The sequence below is a fragment of the Pygocentrus nattereri genome, chromosome 11 (genome assembly GCF_015220715.1).
Source record: "Pygocentrus nattereri isolate fPygNat1 chromosome 11, fPygNat1.pri, whole genome shotgun sequence".
NCBI lineage: Eukaryota > Metazoa > Chordata > Actinopteri > Characiformes > Serrasalmidae > Pygocentrus > Pygocentrus nattereri.
The window spans coordinates 33,877,503-33,903,533 of NC_051221.1; the positions used below are offsets into that span (position 1 = coordinate 33,877,503).

A 26,031-nucleotide genomic window follows, 5' to 3' on the forward strand; every position below is an offset into this window, starting at 1 on the left:
TCAGAAGAGTTAGAAATTGTCACATAGCTTTATTAAAGATGTTATTACAGTTGTTTTTAAGAAAAGACAAAGAAAAACGTGCAAAGCCTTCATGACAATAGACAATGCCAAATTAAATTTCACCCAAAGTTTTCTTCCACCGAAAGCAGTTCTGCTCTGAGAGCGCTTCTTTTTTTCAGTTTATTCAAATGCTATTATTTGCCTTTTTAACCTCCTGATGGTACAGTCTATCAGCAGACAAAACAAAAGATGCTGTTATTGAGAAACAGACATGTTTACATGCACTTCAGTCTGTTGTAGTCTTTTCCAGGCTCCAATAAACACTGAAAATGAGCCAGTTCCTGTCCACCCACTGAGCCTTTTCTTAACAGCTTGCTTTTGGTTCAAGCATATAACTGCCACCATTCTTACATAAGCCAGTAATTACTGTTTGGAAAACAAAATCTCATGTATATTCTGCTTTCATGTACAATACTGAAGTGCACCAAACTCATTTTCCTTATGTATATATTGCAGATTACAGCAGGAAAAGAAGTTGCTCATAGGCACGCATCATTCAATTCAGACAAACAAGCATATTAAATAAGGAATATTTAGGAGTGGTGGGGGGGGAGCCCTTTAGGAGAAACAGCGTTGTCAGGGAGCCACAAAAAAAGCCTCAATGATGTGCTTGTTTGGAGAGAAGTGATTCTGAAATGAGCTAACATCTCTATAGTCATTATATTATCCATCTTAAAAATACAATATTTTTAGTATTCACCGCCACCATCTTATTAACTTTATCGTTGTCTGTGTCAAAGTTTTAACATGGACAGCCTTTGTACCAGGAGCCTCTATGCAACAAATCTTCATTTTATACTGAACTAATTACCAGCAGTGTCAAACTCCACTCGCTGCTATTTAGTATTTGTGGAGTATTTTAAACCCCTTATAAAATGATTGTAAACTGCACGTTCAATCTAAATGTGCATGCCACTCACTGTAAACAGAGCACTGCACACATTCCTACATAAAAAATGAAATGAGAATTAATATCAACACCTATTTAGTGTTCTGGAATTTTTTTTTTTTTTTAAACAAATGAATGTAAAAGACATTTACTTAAAATGACCTGAGGAGAATGTATGGAATGAGATTATTGAGTAAAAATACACTTCTTATTCCTTCATGTCTGAGAAAAGTAATTCAGCACAGGTTCAAAGACTTTCAAATCCTTTTGGTCAAGAAGCTGTCTTGCAGCAAATTCTCACCCAAATTGCACACACATATACACGCATACATACAGCCAACAGGGGACAGGTCTTGCAGGGATAGTCTGTTTAACAGCTTGCAGCTTGCCTCTGATCTAACAGCACTGGAGTCTGTGAAGGGGATGCAGACCCTGATTCAGCATCTGCATAATAACCACCCATAGCACGGAATTTAGCTGAATTACAGTATAATATTTTTTTAGTTTCACATTACAGTACCGTTTGTAATTTTAAAGAAAGAAGTAATCCTATCTACTTACATTAGTGCAATTAACCAAACTCTTAAGGAATGCTGTCTTACAAGACAACTCTGGGAAGTGCAGCCATGTTCTGTGCTTAAAACATGTTACATATTTCTATACCAGCAGAAAATGAAGAGAGTAGGTCTAGCTAAGCTGGAAGGTCTAAACTGATGCCCTGATGCCTAGTAATTAATAACATCTGCATAGGCTTCCTTTTACTGCTACTTATTTAGCAGATGAATTGTAACTATGAAATTCAAAGCCCTGGTAAACAAAAACTGACCAGATATTTATTTTATTTAATTTTTTTTTTTTTAGTAAGAGGACCCCTGTACCTCTTTACAGAAAGAAACAGTCTCTATGACGCAGCAGCCAAAAACACTGAACCCAACTATGATGATAAACTAGAGACGGCATCCTTTTAAATCATGCTCCGCAGTACAGAGGTAAGCTGAGATACTGAGTGAAGAGGACTTGTTAGAGGTCAGTTTTGATCCAGTCCAATCAACTTATCCTCTCATAGAAAGCTAGGACCTCAGTGCTCTTAAGAAGCCCCCCTCATTTTTTCCCCCCTTCTAATCTCAGTTCTTATTGAAGACTGGATAGCAGCCAGTAAGACCATTTATTGTCCTACTGTCCTGTACGATCAGCTATAATGAAGAAGAGCAGCTACAGTGTAAAATCTGCTTTAAGGCCTAGACAAGTCAATCTGTGGTTAAGTTTCTTGCAGTGACATGTTAAAAACATGCACCTCAGCTGATTGGCTGCCAATTTAATTTGATAATCAGGGCACACTGAAAAGACCATCAGTAATAATTTGCAGGATTCTCATCTAAACGTACTAATTTTTCTGTATATTACGACAGGAGATCCATGTGGTCTTCAGCAGAAGTATTTAATTGGTCTGTTCTGCATAAACTAATGTAAATTCACTGTATACCCAAATCTCTAAACTCTGTTAGGTGCGAAAATTCATTCAACACTGCTAACTGTTGTTTAAGAGCAAAATTGGCATGTTGAATCCAGGCTTATGGAATAAAGTAGAGCAGAGGGTCAGTTTGCGTCTGACACTGCAGAGTGCTGATCCAGGGTCTCCTCCCACTCCTTTCATTAGGATATGAGAGGTAAAAGATGAGCCTGGATCAGCACTCTTTCTTTGAGAGAGCTAATAAATCTAACTTGAGGGTGGGGAGTGTTCAGGCCTCAGACTCCAGGTCCTCTTGTCCTCCTCCATTAGCTGCCTCGCCTGTCTCGCTCTCCAACAACAGGAACTTCCCATCATTAGTCAGAGGCATTGACTTCATCAGCTGAGCTAGAGCTTCTGGGTCCTAATGCAGGTGGTGGAAGTTTAAAGGTTAAACCAATAATGTAGGTATATTATTATATCTGACATTTTCAGTGTGGTTATCCTAACAAACAAAGATGTTAATTACCTTCTTCGCTTCTGTAATTTCCTTGCCTAAGTTTATTGTGTAGCAGATCTGTAGAAGAGAGGGAAACAAAGTAAAAATAAATATAAAATAAAAAGCAAATTTAAAGATGAACACGGTTATATGTATACATATATAGACTGTTCTACTGAAATAGTTCCAACTGCAGCCCTACACAATTCAGACATTAGATAGTTACAAGGATTGTGTTTTGATCTATTTAAACCCAATGCATCATTTGAGATAGTAACAAGATAAACACACAATCATGTAGGGTACTATAATGAGAATTGATACTCTCAAACCCTAAAACAATTTTGGTTTTTGAAAACAAGGGTTTTTTTTTATTCTTCAGTGTTTTTTTTCTTCTAAAATATGCTCTTTTAAAGGTTAAATATTGTGACTGATCATGAGTTTGCTTAAAAAAAATAAATAAATAAAAAATACTGTCCCACGTTTTCATGTAACTACAGTCACACAAAGACCTTTACTCCATGAGCCTGATTTTAGACACACTCCTGCATTGTAGAAAACATTGGTCACGTTTCACTGTTTCTACATTACATAAGTGATTTATAAATCACTGCTCATGTCGGGTATCAGCAGAACTGAACAGCCACCTTCTCTCCCTCAGTGTTGCTCTCAAAGATGTAGGCACTGAAGGAGGGCTGTCCCTCCTCTGCTCCTTCACTCCAGTCTCTCCCCTCCACCACGAAGCCCATCAGCCTGCTGTTCTCCTGGTGCGCTGCAAACTGAGTAACATCCTTTAGCTGGAACTGATAGAGAGGAAAGAAGGAGAGAATTAAGATGGAACGAGGGAGTTCAGAGTCAGAGAGTTCAGAAATGAGATCTACCCTCAATGGCATTTATGAGTAAGGGAGACTCACTTACACTTATTTTAGTGACCTGTGTCTGAGGATCGATCAAGCTGTTGGGAAAAGAAGAAAAAAAAAAAAGTACAAAATTTCTTTCATCTTTCTATTGCCAGTATGTTTCAGTGTTGATTTTAAATCTAAGGTGTGACTGTGTCTCTGTATCAGACTTGCTCTGAATGCCAAACTCACCGGAGGCAGCTACTGGTGACCATCAGGTGGGACTCGCTGGTTTTGAAGATGTTGTGTATGGCTCGAGCTGCAAGCACCTGCCTCATTGCCTCATAGATGACTTCCTGTGTGTGGCCAGAGCGCACGGCCATAGAGCCCAGAAACCGCACAGCGAACACCTGCTGTAGCAAAGAATCTGCACACACACAAGAGAGCAAGAGGATCAAGATGCAACACAACATTCAGCCAATCTTAATAAAGGGAGCCAAAGCGCAGCTAAATTGAGGTCTTTGCGTTCCATTATGGCGTTATGTGGCCCTTTCTGACCTTATCTATCAGCAACAAATGAACAGCTGAAAAGAAAGAGGCAGCTGTGATGTCTCACCATCAGCACCTGAAGAGCTCTCCTCTTCTGTCTCGCCAAAAGGGTTTGTGCGTCTGTGTAGAAGGGTCATGAAAAAAGAAAGAATTTTTACAAGTCAAGCAATGTTAATAAAGCACATAAAATGGTAAATAGAGACAGTAGATAATAAATGAACTCTAATTTAGCTCTATAAACTATATAAACAGAGACCATAAGAAATGTGTAATATACAAACAATGATTTAAGATTTAAGGGCTGATACAGTCAAAACAATGAACAAACATGGATTCCTAAATGTGCATTAATCTTAGCTCTGGACTGAACTATTATCTCTGTAGTGAGTCAGTATTGGAAATCCTTTTGGTCCAAGCTTCAGTTTGAGAAAACGATATCTTTCACAAGTGAAATGACTGAGGTATCTTCTGACCTCCCTCCAGCTCTGTTCTGGTCCTGGAACTCAGATGCAGGCAGCACTATGTCAAACTGGATGGGCGTTCCGGGGGCGATTAGGTCTTCAGGCTCTGGGACAGTAGTGGCCTTCTTAACGCTGCTGTGAGCTACTCCACCTGGTTTAGCCCTGCAATGACATTTTGAGATTTAATTCAGAACAATCCAGTTTTCTACATTAAAAAAGAAAATGTAAATACAAAGTGGTGAATTTCCAGCAATTACAAGAATGCAACTGTCTTAATTTTGCAAATCATACATACATCTATTTGGGCTACAGTTTATTTAACAACATGTGAGTATGAGCTGAGCCAGTTTTTAATCATGTGCAAAAAAAAGTTTAAAATTGAACTTGGGTTGTATTTTAATGAGGGTGTAGTAAACAAAACTACATATTCTTAGACAGTTCACATGTATGGTATCTGTCACTGTATCTACCATCAGAGAAACTGTGAAATGTGAAGTCTTCCAGAAAGCATGTAATTTTACAGACTGTACGGATTTACTACTCAAGACAAACAAACGTCCCTCCACTCAAAAAAAACACTCCCACTAACCCAGCCTTCATACCTTCTTCATACACTCACTGTCACAGCTGCAGTTTTACAGATGTCTCTGATGGACAGGGCAGCTACATAAAGTCACATATCAACAATGTTACATACAGTTATGTGCAAAATAATAGCAGTGTGTTTAAAACAACTGAGAAAAAGCTCAATCCTCATAATTGCATTTATTTCCATATACATAAAGGCACTGGGAGTACTGCACATTCAATTCCAAATTAAAACATGAACAAAATATCAATTTTTAAACTGAAAATGAAAAAAGAATAATAGGCTGTTCAAAAAATAGCAGCGTCTGCTTTTTCCTTTACAAACTTGAATATTTACAGTATAAACTGAAATTTGTTTACAGATTGAGCTTTTCTGTTAATCGTTGAACTTATATTTAGTTGTATAACCTTTATTTCTTTAACTGCTTTACATCTGTGTTGCATGGAGCCAACTAACATCTGATACCTGCGAACAGATATTTCAGCCCAAGCTGACTCGACTACATTTCCACAGTTCTTCTGCATTCTTGGATTTTGATTTTGCATCAAAAACAGCAGACTGAGGTCTGGGGATTAGGCTGGCCACTTCATAGCATCAATCTTGTTAGTCTGAAATCAGGATGCTGCCTGCTTGCTGGTGTGTTTGGGGTTGTTGTCCTGCTGAAACACCCATTTCAAGGGCATTTCTCCATCAACATGACCTCTTCCAGTATTTTGATATATTCAAACTGGTCCATGGTGCCTGGTATGCGACAAATGAGCCCGACTCCAAAGTACGAGAAAGATCCCCAAACCATTATGCTTGCACCTCATGTTTTACAGTCTTCACAGTGTACTGTGGCTTGAATTCAGTGTTTATGGGTCATCTCACAAACTGCAGCCTTTAGACCCAATAAGAACAATTAGCAACTCGCTCTCATCTGTCCATAGAACACTGCGCCACTTCTCTTTAGTCCAGTCAATGTGTTCTTTGGCAAACTGTAACCTTTTCAACACGTCTTTTTTTTCAGCAATGGTACTTTACGAGGGTTTCTTGCAAATGGTTTGGCTTCACGTGGACATCTTCTGATTGTTGCAGTACTCACATGTAACTGAAGATCTTCTTTGATTTCCCTGGAGCTGATCATTGGATGCTTCTTTGCCATTCTTGTTATGCTATGTTCCACGTGGATGGTAATATTTCTTTTTATACCACGTGTTTCGTGTTTCGTTTGCTATTTTAAAGCATTTGAGATCATATTTGCTGCACTTCTTTATATGTTTTCCCCTCTCCAATCAACTCCTTGATCAAAGTTCTTTCTTCTTTGGTACAATGTCTGGAACGACCCATTTTACTCTCTGAGCAAAGGCTAAAACCAGCAGGTACAAACTTTGCTGCCCTCCTTACAACACATTAGTGATGTTAGACTGCTATTATTTTGCACATAACTGTATTTGTGTTAGTGACAAATACAGTATACTCCTTTTACTCATTTTACTCGTTCTTTCTGTTGGCTAACTGGACCCGATTCTGTTCTCTCTCACATATGTTGGGGATATAGCCAAGCAAATAGGCTCCAGATATATTCAGTAACATGCTTCAAATCTTTACTGAAGGAACCAACACCCAAACTGCACCACACAAATAGAATAGGTCACCTGGATGTCTGTTACAAGCATCAAGTGTCTGTGTTTATGCTACAGGGCTTTTATAAAATGTAAAATAGTTCTACATTATCTCGGTGCTAATGTAACTCTGACATTCCTGTTACGATGCTAACACAAACAAACGCTTCTTAAAAAGAATTTAATGTTCAGACTTGTTATTATGACAGAAGTGCATGTTTGTTTAGAATTTTCATGCCAATGCTGTATTTACATTAACAAATCATGACAATGATCACAAGTATTTCTGCCCCTAAACCTGAACGGTCTGTCCTGGGAGTTCAGTCAGCTGTGTTAAATCAGGAAAACCATCTGTGATCTGACTCCCTTGAAGAGTTCATTTCATAAATAAAGCCCTGAAATATAACAGTGTAAACAGACATTGTTGTAGTATCATTGTGACCTGTCAGGGTTGGGGGAGCCCTCTGCTCTCTTTTCAAAACTGGTGATGGGCGTGACTGCCTGGATGGCTGTCTGATTCAGCCTGATGGCCACTGCCTGAGAACAAAGAACAGAATCTATTCACATCAAGTCAAATTAAATAATTAAAAAAAACAAAAAAAAAAAAAAAAACACAACAACAACAACAAAAAAAACAAAGTTACTGAATACTGAAGTGCTGAAAATCAGATTAAAATAAAAAATGAAAAATAACAATGAAAAAAGGAAAGTACATTCATTCAATGAAATAATGATAAAATACAAGCCACAGTACAAGACAGTACAGAACAACGCTGACCCAAAACATACATGCAAGCTGAAACAATAAAACACAATTTAATTGAGAGGTAAACGGTTTCATTCCAAAGGAATCCGTTTTTTTTCATTATCTCTGTAACTACATGGTAAGACGTTTTAAGTGATCCAGCAGCATAATCCGAAATGTTTTACAACACTGAAATCATAGGTAAATGAGGGAGGGTGCATTAACCAGTGTCCCTAAGTGTTAAGGCAAATCAATCATCACCACAAGGGGCAGGTGTGACTGCAGGTTTTCATGGTTTTCATTCCAATCAAGCAGAAGCACTAAGTAGTTATTTGAGCTCCTGCTTGTTTGAAATAAAAACCTGCAGCCACAGCAACCCTCCGAGGATAAGACTGGGCACATTCTGCTTTAAGCACTAATTAAGCAGTGATCCAGGACGATCACTAGCAGCTGGAAAATGCAGATCAAAGTCCATTCGTATATTTGCTTTAGAACGGTCAAACACCCTCTCTCACAGACTGTGCCAAAACTAAAAACCTTCCCCATCAGTACAAGCTGAGGGATGTCAGCTCTACTTTCCACCAGCTCAATCAGTCAAATTAGCAAAGTATGCAAATAAGCAAAGTTAGCAAAGGTGTATTTTTACAGGAAATGTCCATCCTTGTCCTTATCTACACTATATACGTCTGGATGCATGTCTGTCCATGTCTGATCAATGTGCCTAAGTGGACATGTGGAGAGAGACAGTACCTCAGGGTTGTCTGTCAGGTAGATCTGTCTGGAAATGTTGTTGATGGTGCAAATCCACTGTGAAAAGGAAACGGACAATATAGTTCATTTACTTCAAGAAACAGTTAAGCAGAAAATCAGATTTGCATGATTTTCTAGTAACCCTAAATGCAGATCAGCCAAGACATGTTTGAGGTCCAAGTTTTGCTCCTTTAGTTTAGAACTGGAGCAGCCAGGGTAACAGTACTAACACTAGAAGTAAAGTGTCACCTAAACCTTTTCCAGTAACACATGTCTAAAATCTTAATATATCTGCTTCAAATTACATTGATAAGCTATGAAAATGTGTAGAAAAAAGAAATGTCTCTACGCAGCTTTGTAGTGTTAGCACAGTAATACCTAAAGCTTACTTACAGTAAGAGTTGAAAGTTGCATATCGTATAAAGATAAACCTATAAAAATGCCGTTTTGCAAAGACGGACCAAAGGAATCCACAGGCAGTCTGATATTTTACTACTGATTTCCTTTTGATGCAGACACAAGCAAACTTTTGGCCCTTGACAATGAAGCATAAACTATCAAAAGAGATGTTCAAGTTACAGAGCAAAATCTCTGTGCATGAGCTGATCATTTTTCAGCTGATGAAGATGAGGTGAGGAAGATCTTCAGCAGGATATAAAATCTATAGCTGTGCCAAGTATATTTTTACAGATGGCAACTTAATAAAATAAACCTAACATAAGCACGGTTTACTTTATCTCCTGTGTTGTTCTCACTTACTGTCATGCCACTGGTGGCTAAGAGAACAAGCCTGAAGTTGGCTTCCTCTGCGGCAGCTTCTTATTCCAATTACGTTTGGTGCTTGAGGTGCCATAATGTAATTATGCACCCTTTAAGGTGGAAAAGAATAGAAAGGAAAATTTGAACAGGAAGCTAATTTTAGCTTCAAGCTACAACATGGTCCAAAAGTCACTGATGCATTTCTTTATGTGTATTTTCAGGTTCAATCATATTTGACAGACTTATTTGTGCAGAAAAAGTCATTGTTGGAGCCCAATTTAGTTAAAATTTTTAATTCAGACTCGTTTTGCTTGCTGGGTTTTAGTCTAGGACTTTTATTTTGACACGGCCTTAGGCCACCTGTTCAGATAAAGATGATAAAGAAGATAAAAAGTCTTCCACATGGTAGCCAGTCTCCGTTAGACAATGGAAGATGCAGTAATTGAATAGTTTTTACCGCTTTAACCTTAACATTTGAACTACACCCATTGGAATTTAGAAAACCCATTGGAATTTGTGTTAAACTTTGAACTTATACTTTGGATTAACCCTATCTTTTGTGGATTACAAACAATTTGGATTTACTCCACTGTGTACCACCTGCTTGCCTGCCTGCCACTTAAGCTTTCTCCCTACCTGCCTGCCTCTGCTACCATCTATGAAACCAGGTATGAGCAGCAGCCGGACACAGTGTTTTTAAGATAAGCGCAGAATCATTTTTACAGCATCTACATATTGGAATAAGTTGGCCATAACAGTAATCCTCAAACTTGTAATCAGACATTGTATTGATTTTCTGAGGACACTCACTTAGCAAGTGTTGTGGATTCCTTCAGCACCGTCAAAGTAACTTTGCATGGAAATGGTGATTTTGATTATCCTAATTGGCTCCACATCAACATTTTTGTTTTTGTGGTCATACTGTGCTCTAAACCACACTGAATCGTCTGCACAGCTTAAAACCCGATTGTGTCTATGCAAGTTAAAAGCGGTTTTGGGCATGTATTTGCTGAAACAATTTGGGTGACTATTGATTTCCAGTGTTTGTTAGCACTGTTAGCCTTGTAGCTCCAGTTCTAAATTAAGTTAACAAAACTTGGACAACAAACAATGTCTTGGCTGATCGACTGATTTTGGCTAGTCAGAAAATTATGTAAATTAGATTTTTTTTTTTGGTCAACTTCAACTGTAGAGGTCAAAATATGGCATGAAATAGTGGAAAATGTTAAAGTAACACACCTCTTCATATTCCCTTTTGCTCTCTGCTTGAAGAATCATAGACCTGGGATTAGAAAGCAGAAATGAACTAATTTCATCACAGTAATAATCTGTGAAAACAATAAAAGCCAACAAAGCTGCAATTAATTAAGACATGGCTAACGCTGAAGGACGATTGCCGGTGCCAGATTTGTGACCGCAATCGTCTCATGTCAATACGTATAAAAAAAAACATCGCTGGAATATCAGTCTGTCTTTTCAGAGTCTGAACTGGAGCTGCATTCAGTAGCATCTGTCAGCCACTGTTCTGTGTTCGCATACAGCTTGTAACAAAGCAGATTGGATATCACAGGAAATGTCTGTATAATTATTTCCTCTTAGATTAAACAATGCTCTTGAGAAGTCTCTCTATCTCTAACTCTCCTTGGCATCCAGCCAGCATGCTGAAGCCCACTGCACATCTCACTCGTCCTCACAGTTAGGAAGACACTAACATAGTGACAGGAAATTGATTTTGGGGGTGTTACTCTCACAGGACGGATGCTAGAAATAAGCTGTTGTGTGAAAAGCAGATCAAAAATAGCAAGTCAATGAAAAGGTAACCAAAAACACCTGATGATCCATCACACATTTCACAAGCAACTTATGGTTATTATAACCATATAATAACCATATATTATAACCATATAATAAGGTTATTATACATTAGTAACCATCTGACATTAGCATGTTATTTATACACACACACATATATGCGCGCAAAACTTCTCTGGATAAGAGCATCTTGCCCTGGCCTTTGACAAGCTCTAGCAGCTGAGCCTCCGACTCTTGAGTATTCAGTCAGCCGATAAATTATAGATGGAAGGACAGAAAGAGAACGGTACACTTCAGGAGAGGAGTAGAAAGAGACTGCGAAAGTGTGGTGTGCAGCAAAAAATAAATAAATAAAAGGACAACAGTAAAGTGAGGACTATGACTGGATAAAGTTTTTTTTCTTTCTACCATGCATCTTCATTCTAACCGTGTGTACTCTAATTCTATATCCTGCACTGCAAACTCAGACAGTAACCAGATGGAAGATTAAGCCATTTCACATAAGGCTTTTCATGTTATCCAAAAAAAAATATTTATCTCCATACTGACTACCTCAGTCTGTTTGAAAAGAGTGGAATTTATTTACATTTATTTACAAGTAAAATATAATTGTCTTAATTTACAGGCTAAATAATGTACACTGACTTGTAAGTATGCAAACTTCAGTTCTAAAAGTTGGGACAGTCTGTGAAAAATGCTAATAAAAACAGAAAGCAGTGATTAGTAAATTCTGTTCAGCCTGTATTATATTACAGCACAAGACATTTCATAATCGTTTCACTGCAGACACCAATCGATCCAGTTTTGAAAACACAATTTGAAAGCAGACAGTCCCGTCCAGCACTCACACTCTCTGACTAAGCAGCCATACCATTGTAACATTAAAGTACGTGGCTGCTGTCACGTTTAAATTAGCAGGGACGTCCCTGAAAAAAGACGTCATCTAGTAGAAAGCTTATGTTGCACCAAAATGTATATATAATTATCAGCATAAAATTTGCCTTCACAGATATAGACGTTACCCATTAATGTCCCCCTACACCATGACAGATGCAAGCTTTTCAACTTTTTTCAACATCCATTATTTCCATAAAGTTTGACTCAAGTTCAAGCCCAGAGACATCTGAGTCGTTTCTGAATGCTGTTGGTACACAGCTTCTGCTGTGCATAGCAGTTTTAATTTGCATATGCAGCGACAAGCATGTTTATTGGCAATGGTTTGTCAAAGTATTCCTGAGCCCACATCCTGATAAACATCACAGAAGCATGCCACTTTTTAATGTCGTGCCATCTGAGGGATCGAAGGTTACGGGCATTACATTATGGCATTTGACTGACACTCTTGCCAAGGACTCTTATTGGTATAGTGTAGGGTGCTTACCCAGGCAGGGAATTGAACCCTAGTCTAAAGCGTAGAAAGCAGAGGTGTTACCCACTACACTACACCAACCACCGCATTCTACAGCTTGTGGTTTCTGTCCTTGCTTTTTATGCAAAAGATTTCTCCAGAATCCCTGAATCTTTTTTTATTTTGCAATGCAGAGGATTGACACATTGGGCATATTTCACCAATATTTTCCTCATTTTTTTCTTAAATTTGTTCTTGAGAAAGTCCTAAGAAAAAGTCTACATCAGATTCATGACGTGCTCTTAAACAGCAGAATTATTTGCACCTTTGTTCTCTTGAACGTGTGAAGGTCCTGTTCTTATCAGAAAACAAATCCCTAACAAGAAAGCATTGGTGAGTCTCAGAATCTTTGTGAAAAATGAGTAAGTGGGTTTTAAGAAGAAATTTCTTCTTACAAACAGTCGGTGAATAAGGCCCAATGTTCTTAAACGGCTGGCTTGTTCACTGATGCAGACTAAGCCTTTCCTGGATCCTCCTTTTACAGCAAAGCATGATGACTTCACCTGTTTAAGATGTCTTTGAACGTTTCACAACATTCCTATGCTTAAAAGTGCCCTTGTCTCAACTTCTTTGGAACATGTTGCAGGCATCAGTTTCAGAAAGAAGAAAAAAAAATTTAATATCTTGTCTTTGTACTGTTTAAAAAATGTACCAATCACCGCTTTCTGATTTTATTTGTATATACTGTCTCATCTTTTTCAGTACTTAAGTGTTAACAATAGTCATAAATATCTGCACCACTAAGAGCAAGCACACGCGTTCACTGATGTGAATGAACCCATGCAATCTTTACGCATCTTTATACTGCTTTACAAAGTATGTTTAAAAGATACCAAGCACTATAAACATCTGAAATGTGGAACTATATCAAAGTGTAAATGAAAACTTGAAATTTCTTCAATGTCAGTGTTTTGACTATGTAAGCTAGTCATCTTTCATCAAAACATAGGCAAGTAAAATGTTCCCACGTTGCTTTTGCACTTTGATTTTGAACTTTATGCAACTTGCCATGAATGACATGCCACTAAAAGCATGCGGTACCTGTGACGTATTTCTCTCGCAAATGTAATAAAGTCAAAATTCCAGCGCCACTAAAAGCAAGCACATGCTGATCTGAATGAAGCATATCTTTTTAAACAGCCATTTGCACCATCATCATCATTCACAAGCACTTTTACATGCTCAGAGAACAACAAGAACACTACCATGCACATTCTTTACTGGCTGCTATTGTGCAGACAGGAGCCAGACACGGCTCTATTCTTTTCTCATACAAATCTAGGTAGTTATATTCTCAGCTCTGAAGGTGGCAAATGGTTCGGTACTGGCTAAAAGCTGTGCAATACCCAATGCAAGACACACCTTTACACCACTCTCAGAGGTGTGCCCCACAGCATATTACAGGTTTTAATATATGCACAAACAGCTCATTGCCATACGTTTTTCCAGTAGGTGATGTGATCTGAAAGCAGTAACGTCTGTCCTCGCACTCCACGGCCATGACAGAGCTGTTGTCCAGGTCCAGCACCATGCCCCCTGCCACTGCACCACGCGGCTGGCACATCAGGTTGCCTCCTTGCGTGAAGAAATACAGCCGGTCCCAGGCTGTGGTCACCAGCCCCGTCTTACTGCAGGAGAATACAGAGAGAGAATGAATAAACGGAAGGATGTGGGCTGAGACACTAAAATAATTTGGAAATAATTTGCAATAAAAAAGTTTGGATATTTGTAGTTTTACGCTTTTATTTACTGTTAAAATCAAATCAATTATCTTGGGGACATACATTTTTAAAATGTATAAAATGATTCTATTATGATCCTACTACAGTGGAACTTCATTTGTATGATGATGAAAAAGGTTGCCAGCTATACAGAGCTGCAGATTATCCTATAATGACAGAGAAAGTCCTAAAACATTGAGAATGACATTATACAAAAAATGGGTGGTATGGTGGCTCAGTAGGTAGTGCTGTTGCCACACAGCCAGAAGGGCCTGGGTCTGATTCCCAGCCAGGCGACCTGGGTCCTTTCTGTGTGGAGTTCGCATGTTCTCCTCCCACAGTCCAAAGACATGCAGTCAGGATGACTGGACATGCTAAATTGCCTCTAGGTGTGTGTATCTGTCTGCCCTGCGATGGACTGGTGAACTGTCCAGGGTGTATCCTGCGTTCCACCCAATGAGAGCTAGGATAGGCTCCAGTGACTGAGGATGAGTGGTTGCGATGGTGTATGTGCGTGTGATACTAAAATGAATGTACAGAATGCATAGTCAAAACCCAGGCAGATAATGTATTAATGAAACTGTAAGTAGATCAGTACAATATTTTATATATCACTTAATAAGGTCTTGGTGTTCTCAAATAACTTGAAATGAACAAAATAACTTCTGTTGCCTTATTGTATTGTATTTACACAGCAATTATTAATATATTCTAACTATTAATATATTCCTAACTTTTAAACGGTAGTGTACTTTTCTGAAAAAAATGCTTTTTTAACTCTTTAGTGCTAAAAGCAATTATTTCTGACTTTTAATATTATCTATCCTAATAAAATTGTGATTTCTCAAACTCAGATATTTTTTTAATGCAGAGATGCATACTACACATTTCACTCATTTTTAATATTATTTGATTAAACCAATAAATATTAAACCCTGAGCGATCTTAATTCTGTGCTGAATGTGCAGAAAATCTCATAGCAGCACACACAGTGCTCCCACTCTATATGCTGATATAGGCAGGCACACACACCTACACTGAGGGCAGATTTTAATGAGTAAGAGAGGACATTGCCAATGTTTCGTAATGTACTGCTGATCAGAAGTTAAGTTTGATAGGGTTAATGATAAAAATTATTGTGGAATGTTATATGGTGATATGTATGGTGGTCTGTGAGCTAGGAAATGTCCCTCTTGTTGAAGTCAGAGGAACACTGGATACGTCCCTTGTTAAAAGCCAATGTTGCCAGCAAAACAGCAAACAGGCAACTTTTTATCAGGTAAGTTTCTTTTTTTTTTTAAAAGGAAAACATGCACGCACACACACACACACACACACACACACACACACACACACACACACGCAAAGGATTCCACTGATAACAAATAAGACACACAATGTAAGAGAGAAGAGTTGTTTACTTTCTAATGTTGAGGTAGCCTGCTTTTTGGATGAGTGTGCGGTTGATGGGCACCAGGTCGTGGTCAGGCATGTACACCGTGTCCTCCACTGACAGCAACTCTCTCTGAGACAAACGCATACTCTCTGCCTCTGCATCTAACTGAGCCTGGATGCTTCAGAGACAAAGAGAGAAACATGCAACAAAGCTCCTCTGTGTTAATGTCACAATAACAAAGCTGAAATTTACAGTACTGTGCAAAAGTCAGAGACCAGCCTTCATTTATCTAATTAATGGTCAGAAATGATTGTTTTATAGTGTCTAGGGAAAAAAAGAAGCTGAAAACACATTAAAAAATACACAGAAACTTCAATAACTAAATATCAAAAATTTCAGTATTCTTTTTGTCTATACTTGCCTTCAGTTTTTCAATAAGTCTACAGGGATTTTTTTTCTACATATATAAAGTTCAGTTTTAGAAGTTGGATGCACAATCCAAATAATCCCAAACACATTCAATGATGTTGAGGACTGGACTCTGGGGTGTTCAGTCCATTGTACTGAGAACATCATTAGCTTCTTTGTTTGATCTGCATATTTTCTTCTTTTTTGTCTCTCTTCTTTTCTCAGTAACAGTTTCTTCACAGAGGCACATCCTTTCAGACTCGTAGTGCTAAGGTGTCTTCTCACAGTGGAAGTATGGACAAAAACACCTGTGGATTTTTCAGCTCTAAAGCAAAAGTGGAGCTTGTTAATCTTTTGATGGTCTACCAGGTCTCGAATGGTTGTTAGGAGTCTCCTTTTCTCTTTATCTTTGAACTCCAATGAAAAATGCTTGCTTCTTTCACTTATCTTTAACTTTCCCCATCCTTATGTGTGTGGATTATGTATTACATCTCCTCATAAATATTTCCTGAAATATAAGTGAAATATTTTGACTGGAAATTAAATTAATGAAGACTGTTCTCTGACTTTTGCCCAGTACTGCATATAAATATCCTGCATGTATAAAACACTCTATTTAGAAACCTGGCTGTTTACCTTTGAGTCATGCTGCTCACAGAAGCCAAGAAACTGTCCATTTTCTTGGAAACCAGTTCCATCCCTTTCTTAAAGAAGTTTATCTGTGTGAGGGAGGTAAGAATAAAGACAGAACAGCATATGCAGCTGTAAATGTAATAATATTTGAGCGTGTGTCAAAATAAATTTGTAAATGTTTATGTATTATGAATTTATGCCATGTTCTTTCTGCTTCTTGGCTGAAGTCACCCACGTAAGACCTAGGATCATCAAGTTCAGAAGAAAAAATAAAACTGCTCTCAGACCTGTGCTTGTGTGTATCCCAGCAAGGGTTCCAGCATGGCTACTCTCTTCCTGTACTGTAAGGCATTGAGAGCACAGTAATACTGCATAGAGGCCTGGTGCTGCTTTCTTCTGCAAAACGCCACCTCCCGCACAACCTCTGCTTTCAGCTGGGGGCAAAAGATACACACAGAGACACACATACATACAAGCACAATTATATAAATATCAGTTTCTGTTGTGTAACCGACATGCTAAATTGCCCCTAGGTGTAAGTGAATGTGTATGTCTGTCTGTCTGCCCTGCGATGAACTGGCGACCTGTCCAGGGTGTATCCTGCCCTCCGCCCGATGACAGCTGGGATAGGCTCTAGCACCCCCCGCGACCCAGAAGGAGAAGCGGCTCAGATGTGCGTGTGTGGGTGTTGTGTTGTGTAACTGCCACATATGTCGTCTTCATCCAGCCTTTATATCGAACAGAAAAAATATGATGAATCCTGCTTGAATTACCCACCTTTTCATTCTCCCTCTTCTTGGGGAGTCTACTGTATTTAACCATGGCTGCCTCGTGTTCTAAGGAGGAAGAGGAAAAGTATCATTTTACACAATATGGTCATTTTCTGCACTTGTAAAACTATGAGAAAAACAGTCAGCATTCCCTGAAATATATATTCACTTTCTCTAAATCTCCTTATGGTTATTTGTTGTGGCAATAGACGTTACCACTTCACACAATTTCCATTGACAGAGATAATAATCAATAGGGTAGAAGGATATGGCAGTCTTTGAGTTTCTGTGTGTGCACTCTGTGACTGGCTTTACAGCAGAGTCAGTCACTCTGTATGCATGAGACCTGGATTCAGACTTCTAACACTTCATTCCCACTGATCACTCTCACTGGGTACACGTAATATAATTTGATCTATTTTGTTATCACAGCCTTTAATGATGTTTTCATCGCAGCAACTCGATTTGCTATTACCATAAAAATAAGGTTCGTTCTGCAGCCTTACAATCACACAAAAATATCCCTATCCTCTGGTTTGTCCTTACCATCAGTGGCAATTCCAAATATCTCTTTCAGTGTGCTTATCTCTGAAAGAAAAAACAAACAAACAGTATGTAAATTCCAAAATGCCACTAAAAACATCCAGAAAGGAAATATTTGTCAATATTTAGTTATTTTAAATTCCGTCTCAGAAAGCTTCAGTGTATGTAGGCAGAAAGGCAACCCAGATCAAAACACAACAGAGAAGGACGCTTGATTCATTTTAATAAGTGTTACAAGCATTAACACTGCCATACCAGTCAGGTCCTTCTCTCTGAACTGCACCACGGGAAACACCATCCTGTTGGCAATCTGAGAGGCCAGGTCAGTATGCAGAGCATTCAGCTGAGAGAATAAGAGCGAAAGAAGATGAGAACAATAGAAAATAAAATAATGACTACAAGCCTTACTGACAACACTGCAAAATGAAAAGCTCAGCCAAAACAAAACAATGCACAGTTCATCTGCTATTATCTAAGACAACCAATAACACAGGATATAATACTCCTGCCTAGGCTATAAGCCTGAAAATATTCAACTTCCCTCAAATTAAAAAAAAATAAAATAAAATGGTTTTTAACAGCAGGTGAGAGGACTGTGTCGTCTGTGCAGTAGTTTCTAGCCCACAGTATCTAAAACCTTGACCTTGCTGGCTGGGAAAACCTGCCATCTGTTACTGTGCCCACTGCTGGAACCCCACACTTTCTCCACCTGCATTGCTGCTGGACGCCTCCACCCAGCTGAGCTTGCTCACCGTTCACAACTAATTACACTAAAATATATCATCACTGTCATCACACAACCTCCTATTTCCAAACTATTAACTGTACTGGGGAAGGAAAAAAAAAATTCTTCTTTAATGTACATTTATTTAACACAAATTTTTAAAGATATTTTTAAACTATTGCTGTTGCTCCATTCATCATGAAATATTCACACCATGTAATCAGTAGCTGGCATTTCAAATTTTTTACAAAACTGTAGTTACGAGGTTTTGGCATGACAGCTATGTGCTAGACCTACAAACACATGTGTTATTTATATATATATATATATATATATATATATATATATATATATATATATATATATATATATATATATAACAAGCACTCAAAGAGATGCAATCCCAGAGTCAGATGCACATACAGACTCAGCAGGCAGAGCCCTCACCTCTTCCACAGTTCTGGCAAAGTGCTGAAGCGTGCTGATCACCTCCTCATCTCCCCTCCCCAGAGCAAAGTTCTGCAACATCAAAGAAACCCTAAAAATACTCGAAGTCCAAAACACTGAATAATTCAGTGTTCATCTGTCAACCCACAGCCATTTGTGACATCTCTGGGTCATAAAGAAACCTTTTACAGTTACATCTGAAATTTAAAACAAGGCATCACTTGTCACTGCTACATTATATTTGGAATGGCTGATTCAGCACTATTCTGACTATGACAGATCAACGCACATTCACCTGTTAAATTATAGAACACACAGACATGTTACCTGTTTCTCATACTCAAGTAACTGTTTGGAGAGCTGTTCTGTGGCCAAAGCCATCTCATTCTAATAAGAAAGAAAGAAAGAAAGAAAGAAGGAAAGAAAGAAAGAAAGAAAGAAAGAAAGAAAGAGAGATGAACTAGACATGATTTCTACAAATTGACAATGTGATTATTTCATTCTTGAGTACAAGTGAATACATAAAACTGTCAAACAGTTATCAATTATGGGAGGCAAATCCAGCCAAAAAGGAAATGAAAATGAAAACAATAAAATGTAAATGCAAACCTCTTTTTGCCATTTCTTTTTCCAAACATCTGCACAAATATCCTGAAATATAATTGGCTGCAAATCTGACAAAATTAAAATGAAAATGCAAAATGGATAAATCAACATTAAAGTGACCGTCTGTGATTCAGTTTTCGGTGCTGACGCACTTTAACTGTCAGAATAAAAATGAAATGAAATGAAAACAAACATCAGCGCCACCTGCTGGAGATTCACTTTTCCAGTTTTCATTTTCTTTTTCTAATTGACCAACATGCAAATATAAGTTAATTAGCACTAGGTGGGGCTACGGGGTACATTTTAGGACATCCTCAGCCATCTGAGGAAAAACACGTCATGTCTCAGATCTGGTGACCAAACGGCCCAAGAGAAAAGGTATCAGACCAAACGGCCTCAGAAAAAACTGTGAAAATGTTACACTGGCATTTATATCGAGATACACAATTGTTTTCTAAGTTATACAATCCAGTCTGTGCTCGACCAGGCTTGTATTTGGTCTGATACCTTTTCTCTGAGGCCGTTTGGTCTGACAGCTTTTGATCTGATGTTCAGTTTCACCAGATCTGAGTCATGACGGTGTTTTCTCTGGAGACTCAAAGTCTTTTATCTTGAGAAATGATGGCGATTCTGACACAGATAGGTAAGGATGTCCTAAAACGTACCCCGTAGCCCCACCTAGTGCTAATTAACATATATTTGCATGTTGGTCAGTTAGAAAAAGAAAATGAAAACTGGAAAATGAAAAGTGAATCTCCAGCAGGTGGCGGTGATGTTCGTTTTCATTTTGCCTTTTTATTCTGACAGTTAAAGCACGTCAGCACCGAAAACTGAATCACAGACGGTCACTTTAATGTTGATTTATCCATTTTGCATTTTCATTTTAATTTTGTCAGATTTGCAGCCAATTATATTTCAGGATATTTGCGCAGATGTTTGGAAAAAGAAATGGCAAAAAGAGGTTTGCATTTACATTTTATTGTTTTCATTTTCATTTCCCTTTTGGCTGGATTTGCCTCCCATAGTCAAACAGTTAGAACACCCCCAGTCAAATAACATGTTTTGTTGATCTACGTGAAAATAAGTTAACACAATTTGTACAGGAAACACACTTAAATATGCTGTTTTTCTGCACACTTTAGGGCACAATTTCTATGTCTTTGCTAAGTTTACATAAAATCTAAAATGTGCCACAACTTTTGCACAGGCCACATTTATATATATTTAGCAAATTGTCAAGTTTATAACTGATGTGGGAGAAAAGTCATTAGAGTGTAATGTTAAATCATCTTGGGTTTAAAAACTGTAATGCTACATGGAAACCCAAGTACTGGCATTTTATTATTAATATTTTTAATGTATTTTAATCTCACTATTGGACTGACAGATTACCAAAACGCATTTCTGCCTTAATTCATATGATCTTTTTGGTGAGACCAAGTCTACAGTCAGTGGATGTACTTTGATGAATGTTTGGAAAGATTAGAGGATAACACTGTCTGCTTCTGGGTGCGGAGCAACAGAAATCAGAAACTACATTTGAATTGTTGTTTGTTTACAACCAAAAAGATGCTATCAGTCAAATATGATACAAGACTAACATTTTTTGTTATTGTTGTTGTTGACGTATCTACTGCACAGGCCTGTTTTGCTTTGAAATAAGGATTTAAGAGATTAACATAAGGTGAACAAAGTGTGAACTTTCTTTGGAGGAATAATTTGTAGTCAAAAGTAATAAATAGTAACATAACAGTACGTCATATTGCAAAACTTACATATTGTGAATTTACCGCAACTAAATCATATCATCATATCAAGTATTGTGATAGTATTGTATTGTGAGACCTGTACAGTTTGCATCTCTACTCAATAATGCAGCACATGGTATATTTCTGGTATATACATCCACAGACTCCTCTGTCGAGGCACTATATGTGTAAAGTGTGTTTGTGTACCTGTGCCCCGAACACTCTCTGCATAGACTGCAGGAGCTGGTTGGTGTAGTCTGTGAGAGTCCCTGCATCCTCTTCAAACACACTGAGCAGTGAGCGAGTCTGAAACATACAAAACAGATCAAGACACACTAAATCAAACTGAGCAGTCATGCAGACAGAGCAGTGAAAGAGCACAGACATGGGTTAAATGTCTTCAACACCTGTAGGCGCGGGTGTGGCTCAAGCACAAACAAAAGAAGAATATAATTAGGCTTCTGCAGAACTGAATGTAATGTGGTTAACCATTCAATCACTAAGGGCCTGCATGCGGGCCCACACCTCAGTTCTTCACTCTCATGACAACATAATTTACCTATTAGTTTAACTGTAGTTACAGAACAGTTAATAGTGCAAAGCTAACTCCAAAGAGGTTATGACAGGACATGACATGCAAATAAAACTAGCAAGCAGTGATTTGTAAATCCACTTTGATCTGTCTTCCAACTTTAAGGGCAATTGGCCTCATTCACCAATATCTAAATGTTTTCTTAAATTTGTTCTTGAGAAAGGTCATAAGAAAAAAGTCTACGTCAGATTTATGACGTGTTCTTATACTGCAGAAATGTTCACACCATTGTACATTTGAGTGTGTGTACATGCTGCTCTTACCTATGAACAAATCCCAAATAAGAGAACACTGGTGAATGTCAGAATCTTCAACAGTTAAATTTCACCTTGAGAAAAGTTGATGAATGAGGCCCAATTTTTTTCTGTGTATAATATCAAATGTGATACAACTGAATTCCCAAGACTTTCGATCCTTCAAACAGCAATGCATTAAAAACCTGTATTTCTGTGATGGACATCACCACATGTGCTTAACAATACTTTGCTAAACTTGTCAGTAAACATTGTACATCCCTGCATCCACAAATGCAAGTTAAGACTGTACTCTACACAGTGGAAGCCATAAGTCAACAACATCCTGAAAGGCTAAATTCCCTTCGGGATCACTACAGTATGTGTGTGTGTGTGTGTTTGTGTGTATGTATGTGTGTATGTATCTATCTATATATCCATCTATCTATCTATCTAGAAACGCTGCCAACTTCTCGGGGCTCAAGCTCATCTGAAATGGACTGATGAACAGCAGAAATGGACTGTGGTCTCATGATTCAACCTTCCAGGCTGTTTATAGAAATAATGTGTGTGATGTTCTTTGAGCCAACGACGAAAAGGATTTTTATTCAGGTTTTTCAGGGATATCAATGCTTCTTTCAACAGGACAATGTCAAAACACATTTTACAAGTGTTACACCAGCATAACTAAGTATTCAGAGATTGTGGGTACTGAACTGGCCTGCCTGCCTCAAGATTGAAAACACGTGACACATGTTATGAAATGCAAAATAACACAACAAACACCCTGTAGAGTTGCACAACTAAAGAATAAGAATTGGAAAAATTCCACTTTCAAAACTGAATCAATTTGTGTCTTCAGTACCCAAATGATGCTTCAGTGTTGTTATAAGGAAAGGTGATATAACACTGGGGTAAAAATGCTCTTGTCATTGATACTCTATTTGCATTTCACATACTGTTTTTTTGGAATTGGCTCTGTAGTTGTGTTTTAAGTCATTAGACTAATAATAGAATAAACAGCATAGAGCCGAAGGTGGAAGACACGACACTTGAGCACGACACTTCAGACTTGCCAAACCTGATTAATTATATCCACCCTTCCAATTACTTAGAACTGCAAGATTTTACACACATGACAGCAGCAGTTATTCAAATGAACCTAGACTATAAATTACACTGCTGTTAGAAAGAAAATTCACATATTAAGGAGTCTCATTTTTAACCATAATTGGACTTATGGATGTCTGGATTAGTTTGGCTAACTGGATCTTATTTCAGTGTCATAAATATTCAGGAGTGCCTGAAATTCATCAGCAGGCCTGAATTTCTGTGAATCATCAGAACACTCATGTGAACAAGTTTTGTCAGCATGCTCTCTGCACACTGAAGAGTCTGTAGCAATAACTAGGAGCAGCTGATTGTGCTGTATTATGCAATGCTTTTTTGCAGAGGTCAAATCTGCAAAAACAAATCAGTTAAGTCAGCTAACTAAACTGATGAGTGTATACTAGTCCAGAAATCTGCATCTACAGGTTTAAAGCTGAAATACAGTCTAAAATAGACCAATCTAGTAGGCTACTTATCACAGTTCACTTTCTCTAGTTTCCTATTTGTAGCTTATCTACAGTAGACAAACAGTAGGAATAAGGCATTAACTGGTGCTGTAATTATTTTAAAGTGGTACAGTGGTGGGTGGGTTACTGTCACCACATGTATGAAATATCTTGCCCTAAAAGAAGAGCTTTCCCCTTAGAAAGAGCCATGACCCCATACAACTCAACAGCTGGCCCTGCACTGAAGGTCTAAATCTAAGTCTATTCTTCAAATCCAAACCATCACCCAACTTCTCACCATCGTGAAAACTGTAATAGACATGTTAGCATGTCTGGCACATTAAGTTTCACATGTTGATCCCTACTGCATATTCTCACATCTGCTGCTAGTAAGACAGGTGTCATCTATGAGAACAAAAAGCAACCATTCCAAGTCACAAGATACAGCATTTCAATGACATTTGAAATGCCAACTGAGTGCAAGAGGCCAACTCAGGGCTTCACATGGACACTTTTCAACAGCTGTTTGATTGACCAAACTCCTCTGACAACAGTGTGTAGCAGCAGTTTTACTCTGACTCACTTGACCCTGCACACCAGGAGCTTCAGAGAAGGAGATCACAGGAATAGTGTGGGGACTCCACAACTGACTTTGGAAACCTCTGATGAATTTACTCACCATCCACTTCACCTTCCACTCACTTCCATTCAGTTCCTGCTTTATGAGGTCCATCTACCTAATAGGTTCACTGTATACAGTACTGTGCCAAAGTCTCAGGCATCTGAGATAATTGTATGTAAAGCTATTTATCTGGGCAGTTTATTTGTTAAAAACCACTAACAAGATTATGAATAAGCACATATACATACATTATGACTGTATGTGCATGAGTGTGTTAGCATAACCATTTTCAAAGTTTCAAAACTCCTGTAACTATATTCTTCTAATTCAGTAAACAAACATTCTTCTAATGGGTTTTTGCATTTAATTTAATTTATTTATTATTTATAGTGTTTCACCAGCATAAATGTGCTTACTGCCGATAAAAACTGTTTTGACTTACTTTCTTTAGGTGCCTATTGACTTCTGCAGAGTAGTGTATAAGTTGCATCTTAGTTTAACTTTTTAAAATGTTTATACTGTAAAACATTGAGATTTTAGGCTGTAATTCATTAGCATCATCATATATAAATATGCTACTGTATGAATCCGGATTCACCACCCCAGCAGAGCGTTTCAGTAGGTTCCTGAATGTGTCCAGGGGTCAATGTGTTTTTTGTTTTTCTGATATTACAGTGTAAAGGATCCTAATGTTTTAAAAGGTGATCTGAGACTGGTCATAGATGCCTCTGATGGCTTCCTAATGGGATCTAAAGGTGCTCTACAGGAAACTAGAAGTCTTTAATAATAAAAAATCAATTCCTATTAGAAGGAAAAACCATCCGGTTTAGATCCTAACAGTCTTTTTGAGCAGGGACAGTCAACTGGGTGATGTTTTCTCAGCGCAGTGTAGTGTAAGTGTGCGGTGGTCTGTCTCCAGTCTGGATCAGACAGTGTTTGACAGTCGCTCCCTGTCTGTCACACAGAATAATATTCAGCTAGTCCAGCTAATCAGGCCCCTCCCAGACTGCCGGACTCGGCTGCAGGCCCTGCGCTTTTAGACTGATCGCATGCAAACAAGACACTTCTAGCTGAAATGTCTCGCAAACGACTCAACATGGCCGTTGTGGAAAACGCAGCACTCTGCTCTGCACTGATCTGCTCATTTGTAGCTCGCTGGGAAAGTCGTAAACAACTGACATGCAGGATGCGTTCACTCACTCCCTCACTCGCCTCCTCCTCCGTGGCCTTTACTCCAGGAAAACAAGCAGACGCTGCTGTTTAATACCCTATCGAGATCACCCAGTCGTGTCCTCTACTCTGGACAAACATCAGCCTGTTCTGATCGCTCTGTAAGATCAGAATGAAACACTAACCGACCTCAGTGAGCTCCCATCAGCGGTGCCTGGACAAACGGGATCAACAGTTCACGAAGTCCGCAGATAAAATGACCCACAAACTGCGAATACAGCCTGTAGTACAGCAGGCACTGCAGCAGAGAAGTGTTTGTCCTACCTGAGGACTGTCTTGCAGGGCTTCTTCTAGCAGTAATTTATGAACGGCCGGCATCTTGCTAACAAGTGATGCTGCTTGAATTACTGAAGACGTGGACTCGGTTACCCAGAGAGCAGTGCGCGACCGG

General features: G+C 38.5%; 1 protein-coding gene across 1 annotated transcript; it reads right to left on the reverse strand.

Annotated features, from left to right (window-relative positions):
• Window positions 1-9: 9 nt before the first annotated feature.
• On the reverse strand, window positions 10-26,031 carry appl2 (adaptor protein, phosphotyrosine interaction, PH domain and leucine zipper containing 2). The gene is made up of 21 exons (XM_017706754.2): window positions 25,905-26,031; window positions 21,615-21,713; window positions 19,381-19,440; window positions 19,054-19,125; window positions 18,138-18,225; window positions 17,886-17,927; window positions 17,347-17,405; window positions 16,857-17,003; window positions 16,573-16,655; window positions 15,554-15,706; window positions 13,851-14,039; window positions 10,431-10,473; window positions 8,433-8,489; window positions 7,380-7,474; window positions 4,757-4,906; window positions 4,351-4,403; window positions 3,987-4,161; window positions 3,814-3,850; window positions 3,543-3,698; window positions 2,926-2,973; window positions 10-2,820 (listed from the first exon to the last, which is right to left on the reverse strand). Exons 1-21 carry the CDS (start codon window positions 25,956-25,958, stop codon window positions 2,689-2,691), a joined length of 1,992 nt encoding a protein of 663 aa, XP_017562243.1. The 5' UTR covers window positions 25,959-26,031; the 3' UTR covers window positions 10-2,688.

Coding starts and splice junctions, on each gene's coding strand:
- appl2 (XM_017706754.2), bottom strand. CDS start 25,958: ATGCCGGCCGTTCATAAATTACTGCTAGAAGAAGCCCTGCAAGACAGT. Junction 21,714..25,904: donor CCCTGCAAGACAGTCCTCAG/GTAGGACAAACA, acceptor TGTATGTTTCAG/ACTCGCTCACTGCTCAGTGT. Junction 2,974..3,542: donor GCAACACTGAGGGAGAGAAG/GTGGCTGTTCAG, acceptor TCTCTTCTACAG/ATCTGCTACACAATAAACTT.